We start from the raw sequence: 20,316 nt of genomic DNA on the forward strand, positions 1-20,316 counted from the left end.
ATCCACTCCCCGTGCGGTCCCTGGAAGCTTTGTGATAAAATCCATCGTGATATCTTCCCATTTCCACAGTGGAATGTCCAATGGCTGCATCTTGCCATGCGGCCTCTGATGTTCGGCCTTGACCTTCCTCCAGGTCAAACACCGCTCGACATACCATGCTACATCCCACTTCATGCAAGGCCACCAATAATCCGGACGAAGATCCCTATACATCTTCGTCGCCCCGGGATGAATAGAAAATCGGGACTTGTGCGCCTCCTCCATCAAAATCTGACGCACGCCACCGTGATACGGCACCCACACCCTATGGTGTAATGTCAAAAGTCCTCTGCCATCATAATCAAAGGAGGAAACCTGACCCACCACACGCTCGCTCTTCCGATGCTCCTCCTTGATAGCCTCCTGTTGAGCCTCCTGAATCTGCTCCAACAGGGGAGTCACCACAGTCATCCTCAAACAGACGTCCCTGATCGGCACCGTCTTGCGGCTAAGCGCATCGGCCACCACATTGGCCTTCCCCGGGTGGTAAAGCATCTCGCAATCATAATCCTTCACCACGTCCAACCACCGCCGCTGCCTCATATTCAGATTCGGATGGTCCATGAGGTACCTCAAACTCTTGTGGTCCGTGTAGATGGTACACCGAACCCCGTAGAGGTAATGCCGCCAAATCTTGAGGGCAAAGACCACCGCCCCCAACTCCAAATCGTGCGTCGGGTAATTTGCCTCGTGAGGCTTGAGCTGCCGCAAAGCGTAGGCAATGACATGCCCCCTCTGCATCAGAACTGCGCCCAACCCTGAAATGGACGCATCGCAGTAAACCACAAAATCCTCTACGCCCTCGAGCAGGGCTAGGATCGGCGCCTCACACAACTTCTGTCTCAGCATCTCAAACGCAGCCTGCTGCTCGGGTCCCCACCGAAAGACCACGGCTTTCTTCGTCAGTCGCGTCAGGGGTACGGCTATCTTGGAGAAATCTTGGATAAATCTGCGATAGTAGCCTGCCAATCCCAGGAAGCTCCGAATCTCAGATGGAGACTTCGGGACCTCCCATCTCATCACGGCCTCGACCTTGGCCGGATCAACCAGAATCCCGTTCTGGTTGACGAGGTGCCCAAGGAATTGCACCTCGCGCCGAGTTATATGAACAACTCGTCGAGTTCATCTTCATCCGAAGAACACTTATGCTAAGACTCACCGAGTTGTATGAACAACTCGCCGAGTCTGTTCTTGATCTATGAAGATTGCCTTGGACTCGCCGAGTCAGGGCATTGACTCGCCGAGTCCTATCATGGGTGAGTTCAGCTCCCAACTCACCGAGTCACCCCCTGTGACTCACGGCTCAACTCGATACATCATGAAGGGACCAATTCGGTGACTCGCGACCAGACTCGCCGAGTCACCTATACGACTCGCCGAGTCGTCGCCATGCATCCACCAAATACACCGATTTACTCGATTTCAGTCCATGCCATTCATAGATCTGGACTTCTAGGACACAAATCACACGTAAAGTTTCCAACTTTACGTGTGGATACTCACTAATATGGATTTTAGGGTTCAAAATGCCTCAAAAGGGTAGATCTAGGATGAACAAGCCACATGGGGCCATAAAGCTAACAGATCTGAGCTCCTGGAGCTCAATCTTGCCTAGATCTAAAGGCCAATCCACTTATTACGAAACATTAAGCACAAACAAGCTTGAAGAATTGCCCAAGAGTGTCTCAAATGAAATCTTAAGCATAGAAACAGGGGAAAAACGAGATATACCTCAATGATACAGCTGAAAAACACAATGATGCTTAGATGGCTCTCCTTTCTCTTGATCTCCTTCCCCTTCTTGCCTCAAAACCTTCAAGAATGCACACAAGAGTCTCAACTACACAAGAAACAAGCTTAGGACGAGGGTTGGGAGCTCTGGGGGTGAATGGGGGCTGGCAAGGGGCAGATATGAGGTTTAAATAGGGAGCAAACCCCTGAAACTTAGGGTTTCATCCAACAGCGGTGACTCGCCGAGTCCAGGATATGGACTCGCCGAGTCGCCAACTTAAACGTGTCCTGAGTCTCGTCCCTACTCGGCGAGTCGGACCTTGTGACTCGCCGAGTCCAAGGCTAAAATAGGGCAATACTTCAAATAAAATCCACATACCGGAAACCAGGTGCTACATACATATCAATTATAGTTATGGGCTTAGATTCCTAATACAACAGTTCTTCCATTTTTGCTCTGGCGATGGTTGTTCCGACAATCTAGATTTAACAGCTCCAAAGACGCCACCATCAACTCTTCTGCCTGCCAAAAATACAGACGGTTCACCATTTAGATTCAGCAGCTCCAAGACGCCACCATTTACTCATTTAATGAATCCACCCATATCCTCCCCCCCCCCCAATAAACTCAACGACAGAACTGATGTGCCAAGGGCACAAGGATAACAACGTCTGGTTGTTATTTGTGTATGGAACCAACGTCCTGGTGCTTCCTTTTTGCTCCGTCAATGGCAGCTTCGGTGATCTAGATTCCACAACTCCAAAGAAAAAGATGAGAAAGATGAAGACTAATGGGTAAAAGGGATATGGGAAAAGGGGAGACAGGATGGGTGATTTATTTACTGGAGATTGGGGATTTCTGATTTTTGAAGTGGGTGTTCATGGATTCTTCTGTTTCTTAGTCATTTGATATTGGATTTTAGACTTGTGAATTGGGTCTTCGTCAATTCTTCCTTTTTCTTGATTATTCCATTTGAGATTTATGATTTTAGTAATAGATTTTGATTTCTTCCTCTGTTATTGAGCATCATTCAAACTTTAAGTTATTTTTTGTTTGGGTTTTATGGGTGTTCTTGTTCAAACTGTAACTTTTTTTCTGTTTGGATTTCTTATTTCCATAATATATGTGTTTTCTTGTTCAAACCTTGTAACTGTACTAATCCATCGGCACCAACACTACTACATGATGTTCACTCTCAAATGAATGACAATTGGTGGGAGGAGGAGCTTTACAGATGATTAGAAGAAGCAGCAAGCAGATGATGTTATTGCTATCCATGGCTTCTCATTTCCATTAATTTACACGAGAGAGAGAGAGGGAGGGAGGGAGGGGGAGAGAGAGAGAGAGAGAGAGATAGTGTGTGTGTATGCTCTCTTTTATTAATTTAATTATTAATATATTAAAAATGTAAAATAAAAGTAAAGGAAATAATAGTCATTTTAATTCGTAAGGACCATTTCCACGTACAAACTAAGCCAAAATGACCATAAAACCAAAAAAAATCAATGTTTGGACTAAATCTCAGAAAAAATACACACACATGGATATTTTTGTAATTTTGTTGAATATCAATTGCTATTAATAAAATTGTCACCGTTTTACTATTCATTTTCAAAACTTATTTAACTTTTATAAGTTAAATTATGGATAATAACTAAATTAACTACATTCTAGGTTAATATTAAGAAAAATAATCAGAAACTTTTTTATTTTGAAAAATACTAATGTCATTTTGAATCACTCAAAAATACTTTCCCCCCACAAGAAACTACATTTTTGTCCGGATTCTAGATTTCAAAAAAATCCATAATTTCAAGATCAGGTCCGAAACCCGATAAACAATTTTGTACTTCGATAAAAAAAAATACATCATTTTTCACAAATATCTAATTAAAGTTGAAAAAGAAAAAGCAAATGGGAAGTATATATCATACAATGACCTAAAAGCAGACATTCGACTGAAAAAGAAAAACATTGTTATTTGAGCAGCTCCTTATATTACATTTTAAAAACATTGTTACTTCGTCAAACCATTAATAGTGAACTCTAATTAAATAAGTTTTCTAGTAGTTAACTTTTTTTATTAAATTATCCTCCATTAATACTGACCTCTAATTAAATAAGTTTTCTAACAGTTAACTTTTTCTATGACTTTTTTTATTAATTTATCCTAGTTTATTTTGGATGTTCTACAAAACCCTCATTTAACTAATATTTTTAAAAACGTCAAATCCAATTTTAATTCCACATAAACCATACAATAAACCTAACAACCTGTTCTTTTTTGGGTTATTAGGCTGGAGGGAGTAGTGCTACCGAAACCGCACTTCATCCCTCGCCACATAAGCGCCACATCATATTTTACCATTTAAGTGTGGTTTCTTGCCACACCAAGGGTGTGGTGCCACAGTTTTAGTTTTTTTTTTTTTCTTTTTTTTTTTGTTTTTTTGTTAACTATTTTAATTTAATAAAACTTATTTTTTAATAAAAAAAACATAATTTTAAAAACATAATAATTCATTAATTAAAAATACAAATATCATACATTACTTAATTTAAAAAATAAAAAAAAAAACCTAAAAATTTAGAAAAACAAAGTAGAAACAAAAAACCAACAACTTAAAAAAAAACACACAAGAAACCATTAAAAACTTGAAAAAAAAAAAAAAAAAAAAAAAAAAAAAAAAAAAAAACTAGAAATTAGCCACGATTCACGTAACGGTTTTTCACTTCCTCTTTCATCGCCAAAACCACTTCAAGCTCGGCCCCGGTCATATTCGACGTGTCCATTGCTAGTATTCGCATGTCGCTCTCCCTTTGTTTTCGAAGCTCTTTTTCAGAAGCAATTTTCAAAATTTTGTCCATTCTCTCTTTTATATCCTTCATGTCGGTTCCCATTTCTTTCAAATCATCTGAATCCGACGCTTTGCCTTTGTTTTTTGATTTGTCTCTTCCCAATGGTCGGGAAGGTGGTGAAACTGGAACAGGTTCATCTTCGTTCAGATCAAACTGAACACGAGCATCTGATGTAGTGTGGTCAGACTCAGATGTTCTGCTGCGTTTTGACCCACTGTCGATATGTTGGTCAAATGTTTTGCTACTCAGCCATTTCCTGTTATCTTTCAAAAAATGCCAAACTTCCAGAAACTTGAAAGCCTTCAGATTTTCTTTTTGATACACTTTCAACGCTTTCTTCAAAATGACTTCATCGCTTTCTCCACTTTTCCATTGACGTTTCATGTTGTTCCACAAGTCATTAAACAACATGATTTCCTTGTTCATCTTCCCCCATTTGGAGTACACTTGATGTTTTGAACGGTATTCTCCACGGTTCATTCCTTTATAGAACCTGTGTAAAACGCGAATCCAAAAGCGGTCATGCTTTTGGTCTTTTCCAACCGACGCGTCTTCTGAAATATCGATCCAAGATTGTGCCAACACCAACGCTTCCAAAGGTTCCCAACATTTAGCCTCCGCCTTCTCTTTTCTTTTAGTCGCTGCTCGAGTGGGCTGAGTTTCTGTAACGAATTCCGGTTCAGAATCAGAAACAACCGTTTCTGTTTGTGTTTGTTGCACAAACTCGGGTTGGGACAAAAAATCAAATGGATTAAAATCCGGATCGGGTTGTGGTAGTGGTGGTGTTTGTGGTTGTGGTTGCCCTGGTCGTTGTGGAAAATACGGATACATACCGCCGTAGTGGTAATACGGAGGTGAGAATATCGGTTGATCAAACGAAGATACTGGGGTGTTGGTATTTCTGACTAGTGTTTTTTCTTTGTTAGGTCGTTTGGAAGATGACATTTTTCAAAGAAAATTGGATGAAATGGTTGTATTTATGTGTTTAAAGGTTGTGTAAATGTAAATGTAATAACATATGTATATATAGATGGAGTAAAAGGTTAAAAAAAAAAAACAAAAAAAAAAAACAAAAAAAAAAAAGAAAAAATCCGTTCACAAGAATCTTTGAACGGTCAAAAAATGGCAGCCAATCAGCGAACGCGGTCCTCAAAGGCCGCAGTGCGGTCTCAACCGCCCAAAACCGCACCCTAGGGGCGGTGTTTCTGTCCCACGTTGCGCGGCCGCGGTCTAGAACCGCATACCACACTGCAAAGCCTTAGGCTGCAAAACCCTTGACAAATATTAAAAAAAAATACGTTTAATAAAGATAAACACAACACAAGATGATAAAATACATCGAGTTTTATCGGACATTGACCTATTATTTTACCTACGTGTCAACACCTATCAGGGGCAAAAACAAACCTTCAAAATCAGAAACTTAACCAATAACACAATTATACCAACAAAACACATAAATAAACAATTCCATACACATTCATGGGTAAAAACAGAAACTTTTAAAAGTACAAACACAAGACGCAAAAATTGGCAACACAACAAGAAGAAACACATTGCCAATTCGCATAATATCTTATAACACAAAAAGTCTTCCACCATCATCATAAACATAACTTAAAACAAACAAAACCGATAACAATAATAATAATAATAATAATAGTATTAGTAAATCCCAAAAACAGCCTCTAAACCTTTTTCTTTCTTACTTCACAATCTTATATGAGATCCGCAACATTCGAAGGCAACTCCTCCACCACAACATTATAAAACTTCTGAATATCCGCAAGCATCCGTTCATCATCCAAAGTCACAAAATTAATCGCCACACCCTTTCTCCCAAACCTCCCACTTCGCCCAATCCTATGAAGATAATTCTCAGGCTGTGTTGGAAGATCATAATTGATAACAAGTGACACCTGTTGCACATCAATCCCACGTGCCAAAAGATCTGTAGTAATCAACACACGTGAAGATCCCGATCGAAACTCCCGCATGATGATGTCACGCGTGTTTTGGTCCATGTCACCGTGGGTGGCGGACACAGTGTGGTCCCGGGAACGCATTTTGTCGGTCAACCAGTCAACCTTCCGACGCGTATTTACGAAAATGACACTCTGGGTGATTGCTAGGGTTTCGTAAAGGTCACAGAGTGTTTCGAGTTTCCATTCTTCCTTTTCAACGTTCACGTAAAACTGTTTGATACCTTCGAGAGTAAGTTCGTCTCTTTTCACGAGAATTCTCACGGGTTTGTTCATGAATTTCCGCGTGATTTCTAGGGCTTCTGGTGGCATTGTAGCGGAGAACACACCCACTTGGACTTTCGATGGCAACAGCTGGAAGATATCATAGATCTAAAAAAAAAAAAAAAAAAAGGTTAAATCACTCGCGTTTAAGAAGATTAAGGGTTCAAGATTGGAAAAAGTACCTGGTCTTTGAAACCTCTTGAGAGCATTTCATCAGCCTCATCAAGAACAAACATCTTGATGTAATCGGCACGTAGTGACTGCCTCCTGAGCATGTCAAAGACACGTCCAGGTGTCCCAACAACCACGTGGACCCCAGCAGAGAGGATCCTTTGATCCTCACGGACACTGGTCCCACCCACGCACGCGTGGACTTTGACTCCAAGGTAGTCCCCGAGGGCCCGCATGACTTTTTCAATTTGTTGAGCAAGTTCACGAGTGGGTGCAAGAACCAAAGCTTGGCACTCTACAACATTGTAGTCAAGTTGTTGAAGGATTCCAGAGCAAAATGTTGCAGTCTTTCCTGTTCCTGATTGAGCTTGTTGGATCACATCAAGACCCTTGCAGAATGGGACTATTCCCCTTTGTTGAATTGCAGATGGTTTTTCAAAACCTGGATATTAAATCGTCATATATTGGCATGTTATAAACTTATAATATATTTTGATATGAAACAAATATGATTAGTTGTTTACTAATTTACCATATGCATAGATGCCTCTCAAGAGGTTTTCTTGCAAACCCATGGCATCAAAACTATCGTAAACTTCATCGTATGAGGTGAAAAAGTCTTGCCCATCGGTTGAAAGCCTGTAAGTAAACCATTACATGAAAGTTAGGTTACTATTTTCAATATAGATAATAGATGAAGGGGTGAAATGAAAACTTACAATTCATTCATTTTGGAATCAAATTGCTGAGCATTAAACTGGGAACCTTCTGGTGCTGCACCTGCCATGACTGAAAGATAAAAAAAGGGTTAGTTTTTTTTCCGTTAATCTTCCATTAATAAAGAATAACCATAAGATGTGACATATTCATGATTATGAGTATACTTTGATGTTGCTCTTAATCAAGTATTTGACACACAAAGCATTCTACATGGAGAAAATCACATTGTATAAGCATATGGCTATGCTTTTCATAGATTAGTCAAACAAAAAACATTAAATTACTCGAAAAGTTATGCTGGAGGGGTGTCAAGAATGCTGACATGCTAAAAAAAACAACAAAGAAGACAAAAATATACATATAATACATGTATATAGGGATATAGGATAGAAAAATATAATATTCAATTATCTAGAACAAAGATGGCGTCAGCTATATTTAGTTCGTCATTGTACAAGCTATAATTGATCTTAGTAGAACCAAAAAAAATCATCTCTGGAATCTTCTTTTAGGGTTTCTTTACAAACTTTCAACTATCATCCAATCTATAAGCAAACTGTTAGTAATCAGTGAGTTCAGTAGTCCTAACAGTGAATCGCAAAGAGTTTTCCTTCATTAACAACATCAACAAGTTATTTCATCGGGTACGCACAAAATCTAATCCTCAGATTACAAATCACATCTTTTGAAGTTCACAAATCTACACTGATCTGGATGGGCTCTTGAATTTGAAGCTACGTTGCGATTCAATCCGAAATAATAATATACGAATCTCCAAAAACTGGAAAGCAGAGTACTTAACTTTCAAAGTGAATAAAGAAACAACCCTTTATCATCTACAAAGATTAGCTATACAAATCGATCTGTGCATACATAAAACCTAGATCGTAAAAACATAGACTGATGCATATACACACAAAAACAACAACAGAAGATCGAGTAACCAAAAAGCTGGATGAAAAAAGAATAAATTAGAGTAAAAGTAGGGATCTACAGCACCTGATTTGCAGATTGGTGGAAAGATTTAGAGAAAAAGTTGAGAGATTTTTGAGGAGGCTTTTTAGGGTTTTCTCAAACTCCTCGGGTGGCCGTGGAGTTGAGGGGATTTGAGTGCGAGTGAAAAGAAAAGGTGTGTGTTTTGAGATGAGTATTGAACGGGAACTCTTACCCTATTTTTCCTCTATTTATTTCTTGACGATTTTGCCCTTTGTTTTACATTGACGATTCTACCCCTGGTTCTTTTGTTTCTTGACGATTTTATTCCTGGTTTCTTTTTTTGCTGGACGATTTTACCCATGGTTTCTTTGATATGAAAATATCAAGGTTTTCTCCATTATTATTATTCTTTTATTTTGCTTTTCATAAATTATAATTTCATGGACGTGGCAACTACGCAGAGGCCACTAATTCTTTTGTTTTTTATGTGCATTATTTTTGGCAAGAAAAGGTATCCTCACCAAGACGTGGCAAATTTGGTTTTGTTAAACATGTATTAAAAGAAGCGTTTTTCGTGTTCGGTTTACCTTTTTTTTCCCTAGAACGGACGATCTATATATTCTAATATAATATAATATGCATTTAAATTATTTTTATTTTCATTTATATCCCCCAGTTTCTTAAAAAGATAGATAGACATCTCACGAAAGGGATGTTAAGGATTTACATGAAAACAATGTTTTAAAAATACGGTGGAATCGGTTCAATCGGAATCTGTAACTAGCAACGATTGTAAGTCTATTTATGGACTAGAATGAATTGGCCAGTTATTACAAAACCCAATTAAGCCGATCATATTGAACTATTAGAAATTATTATTGAATCGGTTTTGATGTTGGAAGTGTCAATGTTTTTTACCACGAGAAGTGCATAGTGAATTTTTTTTTTATTAAAGCGATTGTGAGAATGATGCATTTAGCACTACATTGTCTCAAACTCTTCGATTTGGTTTAATCGTGATAAGTTTGTAACTTTATATTCATCTAAAACTATATTTTATATTGGTGATACTTTATGTTTTTATATGATGCAAAACTTATATTTATATATATTTTATATTGGTGATACTTTATGTATATATATATATATATATATATATATATATATATATATATATATATATATATATATATATATATATATACTAGGTTATAACCTGTGGAAACCACGGGTAAAAGATTGAAAATATATTTTATAATAAATGTTTAGAAAATTCTAAAAATTATTTATCAGTTATAATATTCAAATTTAATTTTATAAACGTCTTTTTTGGAACAACTTTTTAATAACTTAAATCAATTCATTCTACATAATGTGTTTTCTTTTAGGAGAGTAATACAATGTTTTCTTTTGGAGAAATATGTACTTTCGCCACATAAAAAAAATAATTGTTTAAAACTACAAAGGCAAGTAAATTTTGTTAACAAAAGAAGAAAAAGTGTGTGTGTGTCTCTCTCTCTCTCTCTCTCTATATATATATATATATATATATATATATATATATATATATATATATATATATATAATTATACAAAATTTACTGACAAATAACCAATTGAAAAACCCTCATCCAGATCCGGCCTGTTGCAAATACAAATCTCATCCACTTCCGCCGAATTCACTATCAAAGTACCAACATACATAGATAGGAGATGAGCAACTAATGACACATACAAAACTATAGTAACAAAAAAATGGATATAACTATGTCGTCATAAGCAAATAATCATTTTGAGAGCAATGATCCAATGATTAAGCATCTTAATATAACTTATGAAATGAGGATATCAAAGTACCAATGACTCAATATTAGGCAATGTTTAAGAAATTCTTAAAAAAAGTGTATGTTTAACCAAAAACTTGTTAAATAGTTTGTCATTATCATAATGTTGTTAATGCAAAATATTGAAGCAACACTATTAATGGAAAGACGTATATGAAGGATGTTAGCATGTATCCTCCACAAGAATTTAGTCACAATTCATAATAGAAGAAATGCAATATTTGACACTATAAGCAAAGCATATAATTCAAAATACTTTACTACAACCTGGTGTCGAAACACTCTGCTCTGAGTGACAGCTTCGATGCACAATAAACTTCAATAAACTTCATAGGAGCAATAAAAAGAATGTAACAACTATCACTCAGGTTTCAACCTCGAGATCTAAAATAGAGGTCAAGATATAACTTGACTCTTTGTTTGTTTCGCAAATAAAATATATTTTATAAAGTAGAAAATATTATATCCATTTTAATTTAGTGTATGTTAAACTATATGATATTAATTGCCAAAAAAAAAAAAAAAAAAAAAAAACACGTAAAATTGACTACCTTTTTGTGTGTTAATCACAATGGAAAACATACCCTTACATATTGCAATCTTCAAATGCAGAAATTTTGCCTAGACTCATTTTTCGAATTCACCAGGTTCCAAATTGCACTAAAGCATAGCAATATATCATGGGTTCAAACAAACAAATAATCATAACCTTGAAATTAAATATAAGCAAATCAAGAACCAAATTTTTACCATGTTTGAAGTATATAATAGATTTTGCAATAAATCATTTGTGATCCAGATTCAGCCCATCATCTTCCTAAAGCAATAGAAAACATATATTTTAGCTCATTATTAAGAAAAAATTTTAATTTGCATCTTCAAATAAAGATTGAAGAGGCGAGAATCTGATGAAGGAAATCAAGATATCTCACTTAGACGGATAAAAGTTGGTCGCATGGTGAAAGTATGTTTAACAGCAAGTATCAATTTACAACAACTATGGTTCTGTTACCTCACATCCTCAAAGCAATTTTCATTTTTTTAATTACCTCATAACCTAAAACCAAATTTGAAAAAATTTAACCTCATCTTTCTCCATGAGTTTCATTCTCTAGTCCAAAAAGTATATACGGAAGCTATGTAAAAGTGCAATACAAATCTCCTATAGTCATATTCAGGACACATACAAGATGAAGGTGAGAGCTTAAGAAGAAAAAACTCAAAAATTTAAGAAGAAACTCACCTTTATTGGCACATACACCCCTGGATTTTGTATAACCACAAGCATTTCTACATCCCTTTTTTATTTAGCATATCCAACACTTGAAAACTGCAATAAAAACAATCACCACCAAAACCTACATTAGAAAGCAATTAAACATGTCATATATATCTTTTTAGTAGAAAATCAAGAAATTATAAAAAGATAACCATTTTATATGAAAGCTCTGCTTAATGGTTCATTCTCTTATATATCTAAAAGAAGGGGTGAAAGATATGGTCTATAATAGAGTTTACCTAAAATATTATGTAATAGGCTGGTGAATTCTCAAGGTTTGGTCAAAACTACAAGCCAAAGAAAAGTGACAATCATGAGAAATTACTCTTATAGAAACCCACTTATATAAAAAGTATAAAAATAGAAAAATAAGAACAAACCTAAAGACAATTGAAAATATAAAATTAAGAAAAATAACCTAAAATTGAGCCTTGTTTCATTACAAATTAAAAAAAAAAAAAAACAAAACAAAAATAAGAAATCGAAACCATGTTTGGCTGCACAATTTACAACCAGATTTAGGGCCCACTATCCAAATTCATGTAAAGCTACAAACACAGATTGATTCGATGAATTTCCGTCCAGGGGAGGTGATCGGCAATATGATGTTGACCCAACCATTAATTAAACCTACCAAATGCTTTAAATCACTTCAAAACCACATAGAGTTTCAAATTTTCTCAAGAATTCTAAACTTAAAATAAGAAAAATTCAATCCTCTAATTTATGCCTCCAATTGTTAATATTGAGAATTTATGCCAAGAACAAACCATTTGGTAGGTATAGAAACATCAAACACCCATACAGAAAGAACTCAATGCTAGTAGTAATAAATTTGGTTATGACAGATCTTAATCGAGGCTTTAAGTTTGAGCAAATTAGGTTGGTTAAGGAAAACCTCTATGGAAGCAAAACAAAGCTTCAGAATTTCTGATTCCGAGAATGGAAACTGGTTTGGTCTTAGAATCTAAAAGCTTCTTGATGAACTTGTCGAGCGTCGCATCCTCCATTTCCGCTCAAACTTTAAAGCCCCTAGTCTCTTGCTTTTTTCGATCTTGGCAGTAACATAGGGCTTAGAAATATATTATTTTTTGAATAGTAATGTTATAGAAGAAATTAAGGGTTTAAATGAGATGGGAAGGCAGTGATTTGCCGAGATTTAGGCTACCAGGATATCAAATTGAATGAAATCCTGAAAAGAGGGAGAGATGAAGGGAGAAAATACCTGCTTTCGTTTAAACCCATAACATGTAGGTGTCAACTTCTTCGTTAGGAGAAACAAATGTAAGGAATCCATGTTTTTTGTTCCATATAACCCCTTCTTCATTAGATTCGAGCATTCATGTTGGCAGAGCAGCGACGACACCTAGAATCCTTGCAATCGCAAGTAGGAAAAAGAACATTATGGTTGAAAAGAAGAAATAACGAAGAAAGATATGGACCGGGAAGTGAAATCAAGATACCAAAATTTAACATGAAATCAAAAACCCAAAAATAAAAAGTCTCATGGAAGAGAAGCAAAGTAGAAGCACATGGGGATTTTGAGAGCAGATCATCTTCACCTTTGCAAAACCCTAAATCGAAGACAAATTTGAACATGGGAGGAAATGACTATATAAGATGTTGAGTTAAACAGAACAATTCAAATTTGGAGATGATGTTGTTTCCTGATTTATTGCAATTTAATTGCTAATTCTACGGGAGACCGAAGATGGAGCTATAAACTCTTACCGGATTCTATGCACCGAGAGTTTAAAGTAAAAGGATATTTTCGGAAATTAACTTAGACATTTGAGCGGGAAAAATTGATTGGGGGAGGCTTAGAGATTGCCACTTGACAAAAATGTATTTATTTATTAGATTAGGGGATATATATATATATATATATATATATATATATATATATATATATATATATATATATATATATATATATATAAAAGCTTAGGTTATTTTATTCTAACTAATTATTGTGCGGATATTTTATGCTATGAAAATTACTAAGAGAATAAATTGTTAAGCAATGCAAATACGTTCAATCTTACAAAAATATCGTCATTTTCATGCTAACTAGCTAATAATTATTTATTTTTGTTCTTACACATCATTTTTCATTAATTTTTATTCTGACAGAATACGACTCAAATAAACATTATGACAAAAATAAAAATAATAATAATAAGTGTATAATAACCTTATAGACGATGTAATTAGTGAGAATGTGTGTTAATCACCATAGTTATGTAAAATTGAACGTATTTATATTATCAAACAACATATTGTCTTTATCATTCTCATAGCATACGATATCCGCACAATAATTAGTTAGAATACTTGAACCTAGCTCTGTGTGTGTGTGTGTGTATAGTTTGGTCAAAATATAAACAAGCTAAGATCGCCCAAAGTGTATGAGAGGTTGTGATGTTCAGAATAATACAAGTATGAAATATAAATCAAAGTGACACAAGTTGTTTACAAGGAAAGTCTTTGATCCTTGTTATGATCTACGACATAAAACATTAAGAGGTGATAATGATCACCTATCTTGATGATTTTATTAGTCAAAATGATGATTACAGAGAAAATACAAAAAGTGTGGGTACAAATGTTGTTTTTCTACTAAGTTTTGTGTGTAGTGTGATGAATTCAAGTGATTTATAAAGTCTAAAGCTAAGCAACAAGAACTCCGAAAATTCCGGGATCCTTCGAGATTAACTCGTAGATATTGTTGGACTTGGTCTTCCAGGTCTTTTTCATGGTTATAACGAGTATTCGTTGAAAACATATCTTTGACTGGTTATTTCTACAGATGTCAGAAAGACAATATAATATATAATTGTTACAAATATTTGGGAAATAATAGTCAGGATCATAAAGTATGTTTGGGATCCTAAAGTTTGAGGATCTTATTGTAGTTCAGAGATCCTAGGCCTAACAATTGCCCCCAATTTTTCCTTGAAAATAAGTGAATTAGTTCCGAATATATTGAAGGGATAAATTAAAATGAATGAGTAAAAATAGCGAGAATGGTAAAAAGATAAGTTTTTTGAATTTGAAATCCCAAGTGACTAGATTTCTACCCGTTTAAGAGGTATTTATGAGGCAGTCAAATTCAGTCGGCATTATAAATAGGGGCAAACGGTAAGTTTTCTTCTACTCTTTCTTGGTCTTTTTTTTATCATTACCAGCTAACTTCGAAGGTAAATTCCTCCTTATCTTTCTATAAACTTCTTGATCATGGGCAAAAAGATGACCGATTCCCGCAAAAACATTCTTGGTCTTCCTGAGGATGACTTCACTGATCAAAAGTTTTTGTCTTATGACGAGACATGCTCTTTTGACAATAGAGACATCCAGTCTCTAAAAGATGGTGGTGCTTTTCCCCCCGACACTGTGTTCAAGCCATACGACCCTTTGATCCACCCAGATTTCATTTCCCCTTCATGGGTGTGCTTCCCGAAGTACCCTTTTTCTCTAGGCATAAAATACCCTTTTTTGGTGTGATTTCTAAATTTTCTGAGGTTACAAAGTTCCCTTATATCCAGGTGATGCCTAACGTTAGAAGGATCCTATATTGGGTTAAGCATCTGAATCAAACTCATGGTCTTGATATGGGTCTGGCTAAATTCTCCCATGTCTATAACCTTTCGACTTTCGGCAATTCTCGTTTCCTGTTCAAAGTTAAAAACAAATCCCCTCTTGTGCTGAAAACAAAACACAACGATAGGACTTGGAAGGAGAGATACTTCTTTGTCAGACGTGATTCCATTCCTGAAGGGGATCTTCTGCCCAAATAATGGATTAAGAAGGGTAGGATTTCAAGATTATTTTAAAAGATACTAAAATTTAATTTTTTTTTTTTTTTGAACCGGCAAATAGATAGAGGGTAACCCGACCCGATGGACAAAGAAGTAAATTTACTAAAATTTACTTTCTTATTTTGTTTGTTTTGTTACAGGTTTCAAGATTGGAGATGTTATTTTTGGTGCTGAAGATACAGAGGAAAAGATCATTAACTTTCTCACACTTTCTGATGTGTATAGATCCTTTAAATTCAACCAGTCCAGCCTACAAGAGGGATCCTCCAACATTGGTTCCATGACTACAGGTATAATTCCTCATCTCTTCTTTTAGTTGGTTTTATGATCTTCGATTTTTAGAGGGATCTTTACATTTGTGTAGGCTCCAAGACCACTCGATCTAGTGATCGTTTCACTTTGGTAGATATTAAAACCCTCATGCACCTCAGCTTTCACGCGTGAAAAAGAGCGGAACCGAAAGACCTTAGTGAAATGATTGGTTCACTTTGTAGTCTAATTATTTTCTTTGCATTATTTGTGATTAGATTCATGGGACAAGATACACTAATAGTATAGAGTTTTTTTTGGAATAAATGATAATAATAAATATGATTTCCGATTAACTAAATATTCTTATTTAAAAAACAAAACATAATCGCAAATTAAGGCTTTCGAAATGGATCTCACTTTTGCATCTTCTAATACAATACAACGTTAATAATGTTTAATCATTTCTTAAATGAATAACTATAAGATGATGATTATCGTGTCTATTATTTAAAAGATATGTAAGCGAGAAGCTAGGCCTCACATGGCTTTCACTATTTTGAATCTTAGCAGACATTTTACTACAATAATACTTTTATTTATTTGATTCCTTAAACTGATTAGTTTTGGCAAATTTTATCAATACTTAGGGAAATTGGGGTGTGGTTTAAATGATAGCTGCAATCGACTTGCATCATTGTATACTCACCACCTCCTCAATTGCAAAAATGGAACAGTTTAACAACTACCAGGGATCATGGTTCGAAGTGATGACCAGCAACAAAGATAAGCTTACTCTCGCCATTTCAACAATGATCTTGGCTACTTTCTTCTACAGGTGGACATTTTCGAGGTCCTCCATTAATGGTGGACCATGTTTGCCACCAGGCCCCCGTTCCTTGCCAATTGTAGGCTACCTTCCATTTCTTTCCCGTGACCTACACAAACAGTTCTTTAACATGGCTCACAGTTATGGTCCCATTTTCAAGCTCCACATGGGAAGCAAACTTCACGTCGTGATAAACACCTCCGACCTTGCAAAGGTGGTGGTTCGTGAACAAGACGAGATCTTTTCCAACCGTAATGCAACAATCGCTGCAGTAGCAATCACTTATGGTGGCCGAGATGTAGTGTGGTCTGACAACAACAAGGATTGGCGCAACCTTCGTAAGATATTTGTCCATGAGGTCCTAAGCCACAAGAATCTCGAAGCATCAAGGTATTTTCGTAGGGATGAAGTTAGGAAAACTATCAAAAATGTCTACAGTAAAATCGGGAAAACAGTCGACATTAGCGAGATTGCTTTCTCAACAGAGGCCAATGTCCTCACAAGCATGGTTTGGAAAAACACTTCGGATGAAAAAGCAAATGGAGATCAGATTGCAGCCGAGTTGCAGATCGTTGTTGCAAATATCGTGGAGTTGATAAGCAAGCCAAATATGTCTGATATCTTCCCTAGTCTTGCATGGCTTGATCTACAAGGCATCGAGGGGAACATGAAGAGGCAACTCGATCGGTTGGATCGAATTTTTACAAGAATTATTGACGATCGAATCCGATCTAATTACTCCAACAAATCCAACGATGGAGTTGTTCATGAAGGAAAGAAAGATCTTTTACAAACCTTTTTAGAGCTCATGGACCAAAAATATCCAACATCAATTAACATCACGCAAATAAAGGCACTTATCCTGGTAATTGTTGATTTTCTTTTCAAATGGACTTACATTACATACTTTATTATATTTTGTGGTTCACATCAAACATCGATCGTTGTGCGTATCAGGACATTATGGTTGCAGGAACAGAAACAACGACAACGCTAATAGAATGGGCAATGGCTGAGATTATGCAAAATCACGACACAATGAAAAGGATTCAAGAAGAATTGCTACAAATTGTAGGACCCAACAAGATTGTGGAAGAATCTCATCTCCCAAAACTACAATACCTAGATGCGACTATTAAGGAAATATTCCGGTTGCACCCTGTACTTCCATTCATACTCCCAAGGTCGCCAAGCCAGGATTGTGTTGTAGATGGATACACGGTTCCAAAGGGTAGTATGGTCATTATTAATGTTTGGGCAATCCATAGGGATCCTCGGTATTGGGAGAATCCATTGGAATTCAATCCGGAGAGGTTCTTGACAAACAAATATGATTCGAAAGGAAGCAATCTAAACTTCTTCCCGTTTGGATCTGGGAGAAGATTGTGTCCGGGTGTTCCATTGGCGGAGAAGATGCAAATGTATATATTGGCCTCGCTCTTGCACTCGTTTGACTGGAGCTTGCCTAAGGGTGAAGACCATGACCTTTCGGAAAAATTTGGCATTACTTTAAAGAAAAGAAAACCAATGTTCGCAGTCCCATCACAAAGGTTGTCCGACGTTGAGCTCTATATGTAGTATGCAACGTAAACGTTCCTCTTTGTTACCAATTTCTAATTGCTAGCTAGCTATGGAATAACTTTCCTTCTAAGTTCTAATAATATATATTTCTTTGTTTTAGATATTATTTTCTATAATATATAATAAACAAAATTTATAGCTTTTTATGTGTGTTAAATGTCTGGCGGCATTTCGCCATTGTCCTCGTATGGCTACCACAAAAAAGACTTTTGTTGGAATGTAAATTTAAGGGGTAGCATGCGGAAAAAATTGCAGTACACATAAATTTCCTAAAAATTAGCTCCCACTAAGGGTTGTCCCTGTTTACCCTTGGTATCAAAGCAACTAACAAGCTAATCAGAAGACACAAGCCTCGACGTCATGGAAGGTCCAGTTCATTTGCAATCCATTATCCGATAATCCGATGTTGACCAGAAGCAATTAAATTGTTTGGGACATCAAAATGAAAGTATATGCGAGCTCAAGATGTGTGGGAAGACGTGGAGCCCAAGAACCCTCAGAACCTGTTAATGTCAAGAAAGACAAGATGGCACTCGTCCAGGGGGTTCTGCTGTGTGTCCCACAAAAAATTTAATTTTTTCTTTTTCTACTATTGGGCGGCTACTATTTTTTTCCGTGTTACACATAGTATGAAGCCCTAAATTCATCACCATCTATCAGGAATTCTGGAGGGTTTATTACTATCAGTTATGGAGAAGAAAACGGCAAAAGAAACTTTGGATACCCTAAAAGTCATAGAGTGAGAACCGCAAAGGTATAGACATTGAAAGTTGTGTTCGATATGCTCGGCACGAAGAAAACGGAAACAATATATGAATTTGCTATAAAGGTGAGCAACCTGGTCAGCATTAATATATGAGCCTTGGAGACAAGGTTGAGGAAGCCTAGGCTATTAGGCTATCGCCAAGTGAGCTAGAAAGTATGGCTCACCGATCAAATATTTAAAAATAAAAGAAAATTTGAAGAAATCTCACGGTCACCAATTTCTTAAACTTTTCATTACGCATGTCCATCTCAAAGGTGGAATTAAATTAACTTTTATAAACCAAAACTAATTTTGAAATAACTATAGTTTATCTTATTAAAAAATAAAATAAAATATACCAAAATACATGCTTTATTTTTCTCTATAAAATGGGATGAATATTGATATAATTTTTTTAGTTAAAATTTGGTTGGATTGAATTACTAAGACCGGATGGTGTGGGCGACGGAAAGGGTGAGTGAAACTTTCCCTCACCAGCTGAACACTACACCTTGATGGACGGAAAGGTCATGAGGGAAGGAGGTGAGGGAGCCCACTCTCTCACTCTCTTCTATTTCTATTGACCAACTTTTTTTTTTATCTTTTTTAATACTTATTAAATTATATAGTTACTAAAATTTATAAAATATATATATATATATATATATATATATATATATATATATATATATATATATATATATATATATATATATATATCAAAACTTATGGTTTTTAATTCCTTGAGGATAATATTTGTAGGAAATATATATATATATATATATATATATATATATATATATATATATATTTAAAATAAAAAAATAGTGAGGGAAGTTTCTCACTCATTCATTGGGTATAGGTGAAGAAAAAAAAAGTGAGAGAAATGGTGTTGCGACCCACAAAAAGTGGGGTAAGTTTCCCACCTATACCCTCCGTGATAAAATTTTGGTATGATTAGATTGTGTATTTTAATGAGAGATGATATTTTTTTAATAGATAATTGGGTTGCATAGGTTATGAATGGAGATAGTCTTATGTCTAAGTTTGTGCAAATTGCCTCAACGATTAAGCAAATTGCAAACTTGGAAATAATGAATGTTGAAAAAGTAGTAAGGAGATTGAACGCACATGAAAAGCAATTACACGGTCAGAATAATAATGACAAGATGTAGCTATTGGTAACTCATCAAGAGTGGTTTGATTTTGATATATCAAGAAACAAGGTGAGATTGGGTAGGAATTATTACTAACTTATCAAGAGTGACTCAG

At 35.8% G+C, this 20,316-nt stretch overlaps 3 protein-coding genes across 3 annotated transcripts; 1 reads left to right on the forward strand and 2 right to left on the reverse strand.

The window, feature by feature from the left end:
- Positions 1-4,471: 4,471 nt before the first annotated feature.
- LOC145046250 (glutathione S-transferase T3-like) lies at positions 4,472-5,572 on the reverse strand. Its single transcript, XM_078994545.1, has 2 exons — positions 5,461-5,572; positions 4,472-5,328 (listed from the first exon to the last, which is right to left on the reverse strand). The coding sequence occupies exons 1-2, from the start codon at positions 5,570-5,572 to the stop codon at positions 4,472-4,474; spliced, it is 969 nt and encodes a 322-aa protein (XP_078850671.1).
- A 512-nt stretch (positions 5,573-6,084) lies between these two features.
- On the reverse strand, positions 6,085-8,923 carry LOC144998931 (eukaryotic initiation factor 4A-15). Its single transcript, XM_078958664.1, has 5 exons — positions 8,764-8,923; positions 7,764-7,833; positions 7,577-7,683; positions 7,056-7,486; positions 6,085-6,981 (listed from the first exon to the last, which is right to left on the reverse strand). The coding sequence occupies exons 2-5, from the start codon at positions 7,829-7,831 to the stop codon at positions 6,346-6,348; spliced, it is 1,242 nt and encodes a 413-aa protein (XP_078814790.1). The 5' UTR covers positions 7,832-7,833; positions 8,764-8,923; the 3' UTR covers positions 6,085-6,345.
- A 7,673-nt stretch (positions 8,924-16,596) lies between these two features.
- On the forward strand, positions 16,597-18,341 carry LOC144998930 (geraniol 8-hydroxylase-like). The gene is made up of 2 exons (XM_078958663.1): positions 16,597-17,583; positions 17,676-18,341. The coding sequence occupies exons 1-2, from the start codon at positions 16,618-16,620 to the stop codon at positions 18,294-18,296; spliced, it is 1,587 nt and encodes a 528-aa protein (XP_078814789.1). The 5' UTR covers positions 16,597-16,617; the 3' UTR covers positions 18,297-18,341.
- Positions 18,342-20,316: the final 1,975 nt, after the last annotated feature.

This window comes from Lactuca saligna, chromosome 5 (assembly GCF_052625555.1).
Source record: "Lactuca saligna cultivar CGN05327 chromosome 5, ASM5262555v1, whole genome shotgun sequence".
Taxonomy (NCBI): domain Eukaryota; kingdom Viridiplantae; phylum Streptophyta; class Magnoliopsida; order Asterales; family Asteraceae; genus Lactuca; species Lactuca saligna.

Coding starts and splice junctions, on each gene's coding strand:
- LOC145046250 (XM_078994545.1), bottom strand. CDS start 5,572: ATGTCATCTTCCAAACGACCTAACAAAGAAAAAACACTAGTCAGAAAT. Junction 5,329..5,460: donor TCCGTATTACCACTACGGCG/GTATGTATCCGT, acceptor AAACACAAACAG/AAACGGTTGTTTCTGATTCT.
- LOC144998931 (XM_078958664.1), bottom strand. CDS start 7,831: ATGGCAGGTGCAGCACCAGAAGGTTCCCAGTTTAATGCTCAGCAATTT. Junction 7,684..7,763: donor GATTCCAAAATGAATGAATT/GTAAGTTTTCAT, acceptor GTTTACTTACAG/GCTTTCAACCGATGGGCAAG. Junction 7,487..7,576: donor GAGAGGCATCTATGCATATG/GTAAATTAGTAA, acceptor TTTAATATCCAG/GTTTTGAAAAACCATCTGCA.
- LOC144998930 (XM_078958663.1), top strand. CDS start 16,618: ATGGAACAGTTTAACAACTACCAGGGATCATGGTTCGAAGTGATGACC. Junction 17,584..17,675: donor AAATAAAGGCACTTATCCTG/GTAATTGTTGAT, acceptor TGTGCGTATCAG/GACATTATGGTTGCAGGAAC.